We start from the raw sequence: 13,870 nt of genomic DNA on the forward strand, positions 1-13,870 counted from the left end.
GGGCTAACAATCTACTTTAATAATAAGCCACAACCACTTTTCATGTTACAAAAGGAATTACAGAAATGGTTCAAATAATTTAAATATTATTTAAAAATCACAGATTCATTGTTCTATTATATTATCAAATCATTAAGATTTCATGGTAAGCCCAACTTATATCATCCCATTTACCTTTTTCTTCTAAGAAAGTAAAAAATAAACAAAAATATAGAGATTTTTCTCCTTTACAGTTGAAGTTATTCTTTTCAACAATAGTGCCATAGAGTTTAATGTGAATTTGGCTATGACTTTTGCTAAAGTCAATTGGCAATAAAACAGAATTTATTTTAAAGAGAAACTCACCCATCCAACACTTCTGCTTGATATGGTATTTCAAGTTTAGAATAACTCTTTTCCTTTGCTTTCACAGTGATTTTCCCAGAAAACTGAGATGGTTTTTTTGCCTTTGATGCTGAAAGGAAACATAAAAAAACACACATAAAAAATCTGTCATCTTTTGCTACCAAAGAGTTTACACAGAGGAGTGTGAGAGTGACTATGTAGACTGATAAAATCTTAAAAAGAAAGCTGAGCTTTCAAATTGACAAACAGAATAGTTTTACAACATTTTAAATCAAATATCATGTTTTTCAAACGAAAAACGTTTTAATTTTTGTGTAACAAGACAAACAAGTGAGGAATTAGCAAATGAACACAATTCAGGAGGAAAAATGCTGTATTTGAGCTACGTCTCTAAGCGATGGCTTTGTTCATAGCAGGGCTTCTCAACGTCAGCACTATTGACATTTTAGGCCAGATGAACTTTTGGTGGTGGGGTGGGGGAGGGATGGCTGCCCTGTGCATTGTGGGGTATTTAGCAGCATCCCAGGCCTCTACTTGTTAGATATCAGTAGCACCCCCAGCTGTGACAATCAAAAATGTCTGCAGACACTGCCAAACATCCCCTGGGAGTGAAACTGGCCCTTACTGAGAACCGCAGGCTTGCAGCTGCACAAAGAAAGAAATGCTGTTCTTTATATGGCCAGAGTCTTGCTATAAATACCCACCAAGTAGGTTATGAGCTCTGGCTTCTTGTGTTAGCCACCCTAACTCACAGTGTAAGAGGAGACATCCCTCCTTGCTACCCTGTTGTCCTCACAGATGAAGTAAAAGCTTTCAGTTCTGTAGTAAGTAGTTCCATGTAATTCTCTCTGGAGTTACAGAAATACATTCAGTTGGATCTCATCTGGGTACCCACTGAATGTTCCTTTCAAAGCAAATACAGAAGCTGTTTATCTTAATCCCCTTTAGAGGACTTCAGAAGCATATCTGCTTAGGAGAATTGACATGTGAATTCTGCAAATGGTTGTTATCCAACTTTAGCGCGTGTGCACATACACACACACACACACACACACACACACACACACAGGTATGACATCTAGTATGTGACTACATACAGACTGTGATTTCAGATTATTTAAATTCCCATTAAGCTTCATTTCTTTCTGCTTGCTCCATAGCCATTTCTGGATGCTTTTAGGTTTTTGCTATTTATTCTGATGTAAAGTTGATCACAAGGGCCATAATTTACACATTTCATGGTATCTTACTAATGATATTTTAGTAAATGCAGTTTTCAAAAACCTCAAGAAAATTCAGTTGAAAATCACAAAGAATAGTGACTTGATGAGAAAGATGCTTGAACACTGAAGTGTTAATACAGATGGCGCATTCTGGAAATACTAAAAGTTAAATAAAACAAACATGTCCTGTTGATTTTCACAGCAATCTCAGTGGTACTGTGTGTGGGGACCTGGGGTGGTGGTGGGCCGAGGGGGAGGTGAGGGATTCTCCCTTATAAAAACAACCACTTTTAAGAAATATGCCATTTGCTTAAAAGATGCTTTCTCTTTGTCTCTGTATTTAATTTTACATAATTTCTTTAAGACACACTTCTTTTATTCTGATCTCAGGAGAACCTACATTACTAACATTCATTCATCTCCAGAATGAACATTCAGCAGGTTTGGTCCCGGAGCGGAAGGGGCAGAGCGGGGGCCCAGACAGACACTGCTGGACCGTACTCCCATCCCTGGGCTTACCGGGAGGGTGGGCCCCAAGTGTTCTCAGGGCTCAGGATTTCCTACTGGCCCCTCTCTTTCTTGGTAAGACAAGAGAGTGTACCTGCTGATGCTGAGATTGACACTGGTGGTCATACTGTGGTATCTTAGCAACAGAGAAGACAATTTATCATAGACTTGGAAATAACTGCGGCATCAAAACCTTCAATAGTGCCAGCTCTTGGCAGCTGAATTATGACAATATGCCACATATTTCATCTGGATTTCCTCAGGGTGTGCTCTGAGCTCACAGGGTGAAGACTGAAGCTGGGGCCCAGCCCCTCCTGAGAAACCCCTGTGTGAGCCTTAGGCACAGGTACTCTCTCTCAAAGACACATGTAGAGTGTTCCAGTGTTCTGCCACCTGCAGGTCACTCAGTGATCAAATACTGTCATCTGCTGGGGAGCTGAGCCTTAAAATGTGGACTGTGAGAAGAGTGGCTCTGTCATGAAGCCAGAGTTTAAGCTGCGGGGCTCGTCACTTGCATGGACCCCGATGACAAAAGACCCCTCTGAAATTTCTGTTCTCATTAAGTTTACTTACATACACACTCAAGCAGCTATTAAGTCACTATTTGAAAAATTTTGTGACAGCAAATAAAAATAAATACTGTAGCAAAGCGGGCAAAAATTAATAAAAACAAACTATTAAAATATGTTAAAGTCTGGGGTAACATTCCAAATATCGAAATACGTAGTATAATGGTTACCTAATTTGACAATTCTATCATAAAGGCTATTATTTTAGCTTAGGCCTTGCTTATAAAAGCCAATATATGAAAATGTTACAGAGAATACCTTATTCCTGCTCTCAAATTCAGATATGCTTCCGAAATTCAAATACATTATCACCTAATGACAAAAAAAATGACTTCATAATGACGGCAATGCATAATTGGAATATATGTGGAAGAGCCCAGATGACAAAAATTTAATTCCAATCCTAATGTATTTGCCAATGCTAATTTAGGTTTATGAAGTTATATTTTCTTTCATGAAACAATCAAGTAAGAGTTTGTGATGGTTTACAAGAAAAACCAACCTAAGCTATATAAAATCTGACTGTAAAATGGTCTGGGTTTCTATATTAAGATGTTGACTTAGTTGCCTTGTAGTTTATCAAAATAAGACCACTCTATTAGAGAGAAAAAGATGAATACTTACCATCAAAACTAATACTTGCGACTTTGGTATATTTACTTTCTGAAGCTTTTAAGGTAATTGGTTTAAAGTGTACCGTTATAGCGTCATTTTGTGGTGTAGGTCGAACACTCTGCAAAGAGAAAAAAACAGGTATCACTGTTTTAGCTCTTTTGCCGCGACGGTCAGATATATCTGAATGAATATATCAATTTTTTTTTTTTTTTTTTTGTAGCTGAGCCATCCTGCCACCTGTTGGAAGCTCAGTTCGGGCAGGGCATCGAACCACCGTTGCTCAGAGCTCGCACTCTTGAGTGAGCTCTTAACCAACTGAGCCACTCGGCTGGCCCCCAAATTTTTATACATAAAAATAATGTCACTTATACACAAAGCAGCTCAAATTGTTATTAAATGCACAAAATAGTCAAAATATCAACTTTTTGTTTTTTTGTGGATTTCTGACACATTTTGAAAAAAAAAAAACCTTGAAATCAATCAATGCGGCGTTAAGAGTTAGTCTAATGGTTCAGTTACATTACCCTGGAAAGTGTACTGGAAAAGGCAGGCAGGATCAAAATTTGGAAAGCTTAACTTTATGTGGTCCCTTTAAATGGAGTAGGCCAAACTAATAAAACTTCCAATTAATTTCATTAGAATATCTTCATAAAATAAAATGACCAGAAGAAAAATGTATGATAGATGAGCGTACAAATCTAAAGACAAACCAGTATACTGGGTGTCAGTTCATAAAACAGAAAAAAGGGTATTTAATTTTCCAAATGGATGCCTAATTCACATGTGAGAGTAAGAGACATGACGATGGTCCAGTATGGTCCCTCCTATAGAAGTCCCAATACTAAGTGTGACACCTGGCTCTATGCAGATGAAGGGTGACCATGAACTTGGGAGCCAGGGCAGTGCTGCAGGTCCCTTCTCACCCGCTCTCTCTCTGCAGGGCGCTCCCAGCTGTGGGACTGAGTATGAGGCCACAGCAGGGGTGTGCAACCGGAAGAGGTCAGAACTCTTTAAACTTAATACACATGGTATTTCTATTTAAAAAACAAACCTAAAGTAACAACAACAACAACAATAAAAAACAGTAAAAGCTTGCACTCTTTCAGCAAGCTTAAAAAAATAAATACATTTTTAAGTGCAGTAATTTTTTAGTCGATGATCCTCACTGACACAAAGCGTTTTTCACTAAAGGGACTTTAAACATCCCCACCGCCTCCCTGTTTATAGGTAAGGAGGATCGTGCAGGACTGAGTGGTGTTTCCGTAGCCAGGTGCTGGGAGGTAGAGCTGGAAGCCAGGTATCCTGACTGGGTGCTGCGCCCTCCTGCACCGGCAGCCCACCGCCCAAACATGGATGTGAAACTATGGTACTGTCCACAAACCTCGTTCAAAAATCTTCCTTTAGAATTTCATTTCAATCTTACTTTGGTCTCAAAACCCATCTGGGGTTTTTGTGGAATGCTCAGAGGTTTATAAACACTGTTGCCAAAGCCTGGTGCCTCTGACATGCTCAGGCAGCACGTATGCTAACACGGAGCACTAAGGTCCCTGTAGGTCACAATTGCCCTGGATCCTCGCCCTCCCCTTCCCCTCTCATAAAGATGGGATGGGACAAAGGGCAGGTCCTTGAAGGCACAAGGAGCACCAGAGAAGAGTGTGAAGAAAAACCGTCCCTTTCGCACGTCTGAGGCCCATGGAAGGACGCCGCCGGTTTTGTGCAGGGACTATAGACACTGCCTGCTCCCGCCGAGGGTAGAGCTGCTCCCCCTCCCACTGCTGGCCAGCCAGGGCCAGCCCTGGGGCGTATGCAGGTCTTGCTGGGCCTGGAACTGTGGCCCTGGCAGGCTCTGCAGGTTTCTGTGCCCCATGTCCTCATAGCCTTGCACTTGATTCTTCTTCCTCCCCGTCTGAGAACTCCTTCCTTGCTTTTGGATCTCTAATGGAGACTGGGAGCCCATCTGTTTATGTCAATGTATTTATTATCAGGAAAGCTTGCTGGTACCAGCAACCACTTAAAGTACAGATCTTCATTCTTTCAAGGGGGTGTGTGTATATATGTGCCTGTGTTCATAGCAGTGTGAAGTGGAAGATAAACGACAAATTGGGTAACGTCTCATTTGTTTCCTTATACCACACTACCGTGCTAATACTTCTCAAGGAAAGGGAAGCTGGACAAATGCGTATGTGACAATGCAGTGATCAGTTTACGCAATAAGAGCGTATTCACTACTTAACTACAAGCGTGAGCTTGCGTAAGCTGCCCAGCTACTCTGGGCCTGAGTTTTCCCACCTGTAAAATCCTAGGGGATTGGATTAGGTGTTTTCTAAGAGTCCGTCTATCTACAAAATTTTGTGATTTGATTAATTTTGTTGTTTGTTCAAATAAGTGACTTCCAATCTGAGGTCCAGACTGTTAGAGAGATCTTAGAAAGCGCGGACTGTGCAGAGGGCCTGCACAGGAGACGCGGCTGTGCTGGCTGGGACACAGCAGCCCCATGATCCTGACAGCTCAGACATGTCCAAAGACTGTGCATGGCAGTGACCACCAAAGCACTTCTGGAGTGTTCTCACCCTGCACAGTGCCCATGCCGGAAACAGCTAAGCACTGGTACTTATTAAAAAACAGTCACTGTATGTAGTAAGAGCTTAGGCCAGTTGAGGAATGAATGTATTTCTCACATGAAACACCACTTTAAGATTTTCCTTACCAGAGGGAAATTTTATATTCAGTATCATGACCTTTAAACATACTGCACCACCAATAGTAAACAAATAGTCAACTGACTTGTTTTACACACATGGTCTGAAATGTTCACTTATTACCACTAAAAACCCCCCGAAATCAGTTAAAACCCATTTTCAAGGAAACAAAATCAATGCACAACAAAATACTTAAATAGTTGGCTCATTCTGGTGGCTTTAAATGAAAAATAATGCAAATCATTAACTTGTAAATAACAGATTTATATACTAACGTCTGTTTCAGTATCAGTCACTAACTGTTGCTTACTTAAAGATAATCAAGAAGTGGAAAAAATATGGGAAGATTCCCAGGAAATGCAGCCTTCACATGTTCTAAATATGGTTCCAGCCTTTTCCCACGACACTCATACCCGACTAGTGTGCAGTAACTCCCCAGGGAGTCCCAGGGGCCCGGCACTTCCTGAAACAATTGACAAAAGCATTTGAGCAAGCAAGGAAAATCACTTTTCAGTGAGTAACAACTGTACACAATAGCTGCACAAATTTGCTAAAGCTCTTATCAAGCTGATATTGGCAAAACAAGTAAGCACTTCGGGGATTCTTATTCATCAATTAAATTAACAAGGAACCTTCCTGCAAATGTTCCTCTCAGGCCATGTAAAGCAAATTTGCTCCATATTTATGCAGCATTAATGTTTTTAAATGTTTTACAGCTATTCTCAAAGTTGTGCCACAGACGACCAACGGGAGGAAGACCTGGACCTGTGCATCTTGCCACTACCAGGCGAGGTGCTTGTATTTGGAGTTGCTTGCTTTAGCAGTCCTCTGTCTACAAAGATGAAGAGACTGAATTCCTGAAGGGGAATTTAAAACCTCCAGCTTCATGCAAACTACATATTTGTGACGAGGAAGAAGGCCGAGGCCGTCCTACCATCCATTCATCTCTAAGTCTGGCTCATTGTGTAGAAATAGACAGAAGCCTTAGGGGGCTCTTATAACTTGGTTTCGCCCCCTGGCGAAGGCGGGGGGTGGGGGCGAGAAACACCTTACGTGGACCACTGCATCAGAGTTCTAACTTTCTGCGGTTCGTTCTCCACAAAGCAATTCCAGTGGCCTTTCATAACACAGAAATGCTTCAAATTCTGTGATCCCCGCTGCACTTACAGTAACACCTAAACTTATCCCCAGCTCCAGGCAGCAGGCATGACTCTCCCGCCCAGACCTTTTACATCAGCCGCTGTCTCTCACCACATCCAAAGCCATCCCTGCCTCACTCAGCTCCCTGTGCTGGGAACACCTGTCTGCCACTTTCTGTTATGGTGGCTACCTCCTAGTCCTTAGTTATGTCTTGGAAGGGCAGCTGCTCAGACAATCCTATCTAAACCACTCCCCCTCCCCCACACTCACATGCCCTTGTTTAAGTAAAGTGGCTCCATTTACAATGATGCAGTAAAACCTTGGCTGTCTGATTCACTAATGTGTTCTCAGTACTTAGCACAGGAGGTGGCATATCATTGATGCTCATTAAATATTTATTGAAGGAAGAGATGAATGAATGAGGAAATAAGACAAATCTACCCAAACTCTGGATGGGTGTAGGCTTTAGATATTAGAAAAAAAATACATACATAAGTAGCTGCAGATGAAGATATACAGACATATACAGAGATCACTAGGTTTTTAACTAAAACATTGAATGAAAATGAAAATGATATATTCATAAAGATTGGATTGTCACTATATGCCTAATATACTGTCACGTAACTTTGGAGTTTTTATAGTTGAGTAAGTCCCTTGAAAAGCTCTGACTCATTTTCCCTCTTTAGAAAACTAGGCTGTATGCACCTTATAGGACTGCTGTACATAAGGTAATCAATGCACAGAGCAACCTCGCATGGTGCCTGACCCACAGGAGAGCAAGTAAGAGAGGAACGGGGGAACATGGCCTATTTCACTCCCTGTCACAAGAATATTGAATACTGCATTTCTTTTCATTCACATTCTTAGGATTAGCTGCTAATTTCATTTTCCTAGAAAATGTTTACTGAAAAAGACATTTGTTTCCGTCCATTCTGTAAAGGCACTTGCCCACCAAATCTCTAAATCCTCCTAATCTGGAGAAGCGACTGCAGGCCTGAAGTCTGCCCAACAAGCACAGAAGTCCCCACTCTGACCCTGCTCTATGCAACAGCCTCCCACACATGAAAGAAGCCAGGAACAGACAGCATGCAGAACACGCGAAAACTACAAACCATGTGACATCTCAAGCTGAGGCAAGGGTAGGGTGTCCACCCACAGCCAGGTTTGTCCTCCAGGCAGACACTGCGGTCCACAGCTGAAGGGCATCTCGGCCGGCGGTGGCCTCTGTGGTGGTCACTGACTGACGAGGAGGAGAGGGCTGGGAAGGGGGAGTGCATATGTGGAGTCACCCTGTCTGCAGAGATATGTGCTCCAGGCAGCCCACAGGCTGAAGAAACCCAGGATCCGAGAAGCAGGTTACGGCTAAAGCAACCTGGGCAAAGCTGGCAGAAGAATTACACTGCAGTCCAGGAAATTCTGATATACATATTAAACTAGAAAACTTTGAACAAAAACAATCACAACTATGGGTAAAAAGTTAGATTGTAAAAATGGTAACATACAGCAGTGATTCGTAGGTCTCTGCATTTTACCTACTGTTAAAATCTAGAATGTGTGTGTTTATGCTTGTGGAGGAAAGTCTAACAGATTTTCTAAGTTTTCTTTTGCAAATGTAAGGATGTGGGTGGCAGGGGAAGGAGAATTTGCTACTATCAACTACCTTGATTCATAAAACAAAGAGTATTTTAATGTCAAAGTAACAGAGAGAATTAATAAAACCAAAAGTTAGTTCTTTGAATCAGCATAATTGACAAACCTATAGTTAGACTGACCAAAATGTTATTTTAAATACAGACAGGACTCAAATTACTAAAATTAAGGATGAAAGATAGAACATTACTACTTATCTCACAGGAAAAAAAGGATTATAAGAAAATACTATGAACAATGGTATGCCAACAAATTAGATAACTGATATGAAATGAAAAAATTCCTAGAAAGACAAACACCGAAGCTGATTCAAGAAGAAACAGAAAAATCTGAATAGACCCCAAGCAAGCAAAAAGGCTGAAGTAGTAATTTTAAAACTTCCCACAAGCAAAGCCTGGGCCCAGGTGGCCTCAGGGGTGACTTCCCAGCACAGAAAAGAAGAGTTAACAGTGAAGCTTCTGCACTCCTCCCAGAATCAGCAGACCAGGGAACACATCCCAAAATTTGTTTTATAAAAACAACCATCTACTACTTTTAGTCATAAAATAATGGGTATTTTAACATCAAACAAAAAAACAAGTATATTATCGCAGAATAGTCCTTCTCCAGAAAGGGTGTTTATAACTTTATATTAACATACACACACTCATATTTTTATAAGCATTTATAGTTATTTTGTTCATTTTTCTGTAGACTTGTGAAAATTTCAGTACAGATTAAAGAGCCAAAGCGAATCACTAACCCCTCAATATAGTAGTAACAATCAGCATTATGCATATATTTTTAGAAAAATATAATTATTGCTATAAATAGTAATTACAAAGAAACTGCACAACAGAAACATTCACTGTAGGATTTCCTTATGTAAAAGGTCACGACTGGAGGACACAATAAGTTTAATTCCCATAGAAACTTCCATGATAATCATTCAAAAGACTGAATTTAAAGAAAATAATCAAGTCACCAAATAAAAAAATGAATATATTTTTTGAAAGCAAGCACAGAGAAATCTATAGACTAAGGTTACTGTTTAAGAAGGAAGGTAAGAACAAGAGACAATGCTGCTTTGGTGTTTTGTTTCCATGGTACTAGGTTGGCCAAGTTTTTCTTGCCACCTGTGGAAGGGTCTCAGGCCTCTGGGGACACCCGAGGAGACCAGCAGTGGAGGGGCAGGACTCCAAGTGGGGTAGTCCCAGCCCCCACGCTCCTATTCCACCCTCAGGTCTCCCACCAAGCAGGACGCCGCCTGGAGGCAGCCCACTAGCGAGCAAGGTCACTGCATTAAGATGCTGTTTCGTGGGGGTGAGGGCCTCTGGCTTCCTCACTGGTTGTCTCCTCTCCTCTCTCTGGTCTCTACTGCGCCGCCTGCTGGTAACTCTGGGTTTGGCTGTGGGTGGACAAAGGACCCTGATCAAGGCTGAAGCCCAGCTGGTCTCTGATTTTATCCTTGTCTGAATTTTGGTTTCTGATCAGCACAGATTATAATAAAAATGTACTGCTTTCCTTTCCTCTTCCAGGATTCCCTCTGAATGTACTTTGGGGACCTCACTAGGAGGCAAGGTTGAGACTAAGCCACATTTGGATATCCCTGTCTTTATTTATTTTTTGCCTAAAACCATCTCCTGGCACCCTAATTCCACTCTAAGGCATAAAAGCCTGCTCTGCGTGTATGTGTGAGGGGAAGAGAGGACTCCAGTTTACAGTATGCAATCCAGGGTAACTACTGCTGCTGCCAGCTGGAAGGGGCGCCTATGACTAATGTTAACAGCACTACTGTTACCCACCATCCTTCTTGGCTTCATTATTTCTCTTCCCAACACCTCTGAGCGTTTTCTTTCTCTCTTTTTACTTGCTCATACACTACGTCTAGCAATCAAACCTGATGGAATCCTATAACCTGTTTTTCTTTGCACATGGCACACAGATCCTAGGATCTATCTACCAGAATCCATCCACAGGCCTTTCATACGATTCTGCCTGAACAGGAACCTCATAAACTTCAGTTCAAACTTAGCTTGGAGAAGATCCTCTATGTTCCCTCCTCATCCTTAAAATCAGGTGGATAGAGGTAGAACAGTTTCTCACATCACACTCAGAACCAAAGTGTCACCAGACTACCACAAAATGAATTTTGTTAGAACAAGAGTTCAATTATTTTTAACTCTGTCACTAAATTTAAAAACAAAGAATATATAAATTAGGAAATAAATGAATAAAAACTTACTGTTATTGGTACATCTTTTGTTCCTGAATTTAATAAATGAAGATTTAAAACTTTTGGTAGATCTGTTAAAATTAAGGAAAAGAAATATTTCTTAAAAAGGTATGTTTTATATTTATAGCAAGTTAGAATCTATATTAGGTATCAGATTAAATCTGCTCTAAAATGTGAAATAAAATGATTTAACAATGTGCAATGTGAAATTATATTAAAACAGAATCTATTTTTCAAAACTGGGTCTTCAATCCCAAACAACCAAATTTTAATTACATATGGCCCACGGACATCCCAAATTGCAAGTACAGTTGACACCTGAGCACCACAGGGATTAGGGGTGCCGACCTCACGCAGGTGGAAATCTGTGTATAACTTTTGACCCTCAAGAAACTTAACGACATTCTCTCAGGATCCATGGGGGCTGGTTCCAAGACCCCTGTGGAGGCTCAAGTCCGGTACATAAAATGCCCTAGAACAATGCCTACAGTCAGTCCTGTGCATCCGCAGATTCCCAACCATGGATCAAAAATACTGTTTTTGATTGCGGTTGGCTGAATCCGTGGATGCGAAACCTGGGAGATGGAGGGCCGACTGTACAAGTTACTGAAAACAGTCTGTGTGTAAGTGGACCCCTGCAGTTCAAACCAGCGTAGTTCCAGTGTCAACTGTACTGTTACTTTTTACTTAATAAATCCTTAACTAGATTGTTTTCAACTTTAGAATTTGAATTCTTTTTCTGACTACCTGGGACAAGTTTTTACCATTATTTCATTATCATGCAATTGAATAATCCATAACTAAATAAAAAATCTAGAAATAGGTGAGGAACTGGATTTACAAAACTGGGCAACTACCTCCTGCTCCAATCTTGTGTTTAGAAGAGACTTTCCTTAAGTTATCCCATGGCCCTGCTTCCCCATCTGGTAAGCAATGGTGTCCCCCAGAAGAAAGGGGTGCATATAGCCTGCAATGGCTCTCGGTTCCCAAAAGTAGATTTCTACAAGGACACATAACCCACTAGAAAGCACTTTCAAAGCTGGATTACAATGGAGTAAAGTAGACTCATTTAGAAATAAACAGGGATTTTCTTTTTAAGACCCACAAACACATTGTCTCTTTTCTTACCTTGTGTTCGCAGTGTACCAAAATCTAGCATTTCTGTTGAGGAATAAATTCCAGGAGCTTGGAAAAAAATAAAACAATTATATTTTACTTTGCCAGCGTAAGATGTATTAAAAACAAACAAACTTGCAGTTTTCCACTCACCTGTTGTAACCTCGACCTCGACGGGAAGAATGATGAACTCTGTGCTGTCCGAAGCGTTAGTCTTTATTCTTATGAAGGCTGTGTGGTTATCCGCTTCTCTGGATGAAAAGCTGGCTCTCATCACTCCCTTGGTTTCATAAGGAGGAATTTCCTGACAAGTTAACAGACCATAATGTAGCACAGCTTTCATAATGCTGCAAAACCACGGTTTATCGAATAAGATGATATTGATTGAAAGATGCGTAATTATTTTATATACAAGAAAAAAAAATCACTGCTAAGTAAACAAGTATATTTCACTGACTGTAGCACACATTCCAATATTGGAGGATGTTAAAATACGAAAAACGTGCGTTGTCAGTTCCAAAGGTGTCATTAGTAGAATTAATCTATAAAATCAGTGGTTCTTTCATGTACTGTTGGTGCGTAGGGATATAATCCAGCCCTGAAGTTCTCTAACCAACACAAATGTCACCATCAGAGGGAAATGCTTTGCGGCAGTCATAACCAGAGAGCTTGGACTCTGCTTCCCTTTCATTTAAAACCTAACAAAACAAAGCTTCCCAAGCAAATCCCAGTTTATCAACTGGGTCAGGAAGGCTCTAGGTGTGGAAGATAACATCAATTCTCAGGTCTGTAACAAGAGAACACTCAGACATACACTATAAGGAAGACTCACTGACAAACATTTTTTCTGAGGTGTAATTCTTCTCCTGGTTTTAGAACAATCTGGCTTCCTTGGGACCACCACAATTTCTCTGCACACACCTTTTGGCATATTTAAGAAATGTCTGTGTCTTAGATTTTACTGTTCTTCACTAACCTCTACATGCAACTTTCTAGTCCCAAAGTAGGAAAGTGGTGATTGGAACCCTCCTCCTGGGGCCACTAGAGAGGGACCATCCACTCGTCCAGCTCACCCATCTCTAGGGAGCTGACTTGGTCTCTGGGTTTTCTCATGCACTGAAATCGGCTTTGGATGAAGTTAAGGCCAACTGATATTTTTCTTACTCTTAGCTTTGTAGGAAAAAGAATCACTGTATATTTTCTTATAGCCACTGGAAATATTAAAACATGCTTCTCAGCTACCATTCATCATCGTTCTTAACTAACTAGAAATCTGAATTCTCTTATGTTTATTAGATACCTATTATATTTCAGAGTCCAGAGTGCTAACCATTACACCATGAAACCCCTCAGATACCTATTATATTTCACAGTTCGTACTTCTTCTATCTATTGGGTTGTCAGAAAAGTCATGATGCATTTTTGCAATGAAAAACATAGAAAAAATATGTCATGACTTTTCCGGCAACCCAATAGAAATATAATACAAATTTAATAGCTTATAATTAATTTACTGAAGCATTGTTTTATACATTATTTCACCCAATGGCATTTCAAATAATAACATTGGGTTGTCGGAAAAGTCATGACGCATGTTTGCAACAGATGGCACTAGTTCATTTTTGGAAGTACTAGTCATTCGCATCTATGTTATTGCTATGTCATTTGACAGCTGACAGTTCTAGCTTCATTCTAAAAAAAAAAATTGAAGGGCCGGCCGAGTGGCACGTTGGTTAAGAGCTGGCTTGGGACGCCAGAGGGCCCTGGTTCGGATCCCACATGAGGGCC

The 13,870-nt window shown here is 40.6% G+C and overlaps 1 protein-coding gene across 2 annotated transcripts in view; it reads right to left on the reverse strand.

Moving 5' to 3' along the window:
* Positions 1 to 13,870, reverse strand: part of TMEM131 (transmembrane protein 131) — a 206,234-nt gene that overhangs the window by 70,960 nt on the left and 121,404 nt on the right. For both annotated transcript variants that reach the window (XM_019660042.1, XM_019660041.1), the window contains exons 9-13: positions 12,236 to 12,386; positions 12,095 to 12,151; positions 10,976 to 11,037; positions 3,269 to 3,377; positions 346 to 454 (exon numbers count right to left, since the gene is read on the reverse strand). In XM_019660042.1, coding sequence (XP_019515587.1) covers positions 346 to 454; positions 3,269 to 3,377; positions 10,976 to 11,037; positions 12,095 to 12,151; positions 12,236 to 12,386 — 488 coding nt within the window. The remainder of the gene's footprint in view (positions 1 to 345; positions 455 to 3,268; positions 3,378 to 10,975; positions 11,038 to 12,094; positions 12,152 to 12,235; positions 12,387 to 13,870) is intronic.

This window comes from Hipposideros armiger, unplaced genomic scaffold (genome assembly GCF_001890085.2).
Source record: "Hipposideros armiger isolate ML-2016 unplaced genomic scaffold, ASM189008v1 scaffold_310, whole genome shotgun sequence".
NCBI lineage: Eukaryota > Metazoa > Chordata > Mammalia > Chiroptera > Hipposideridae > Hipposideros > Hipposideros armiger.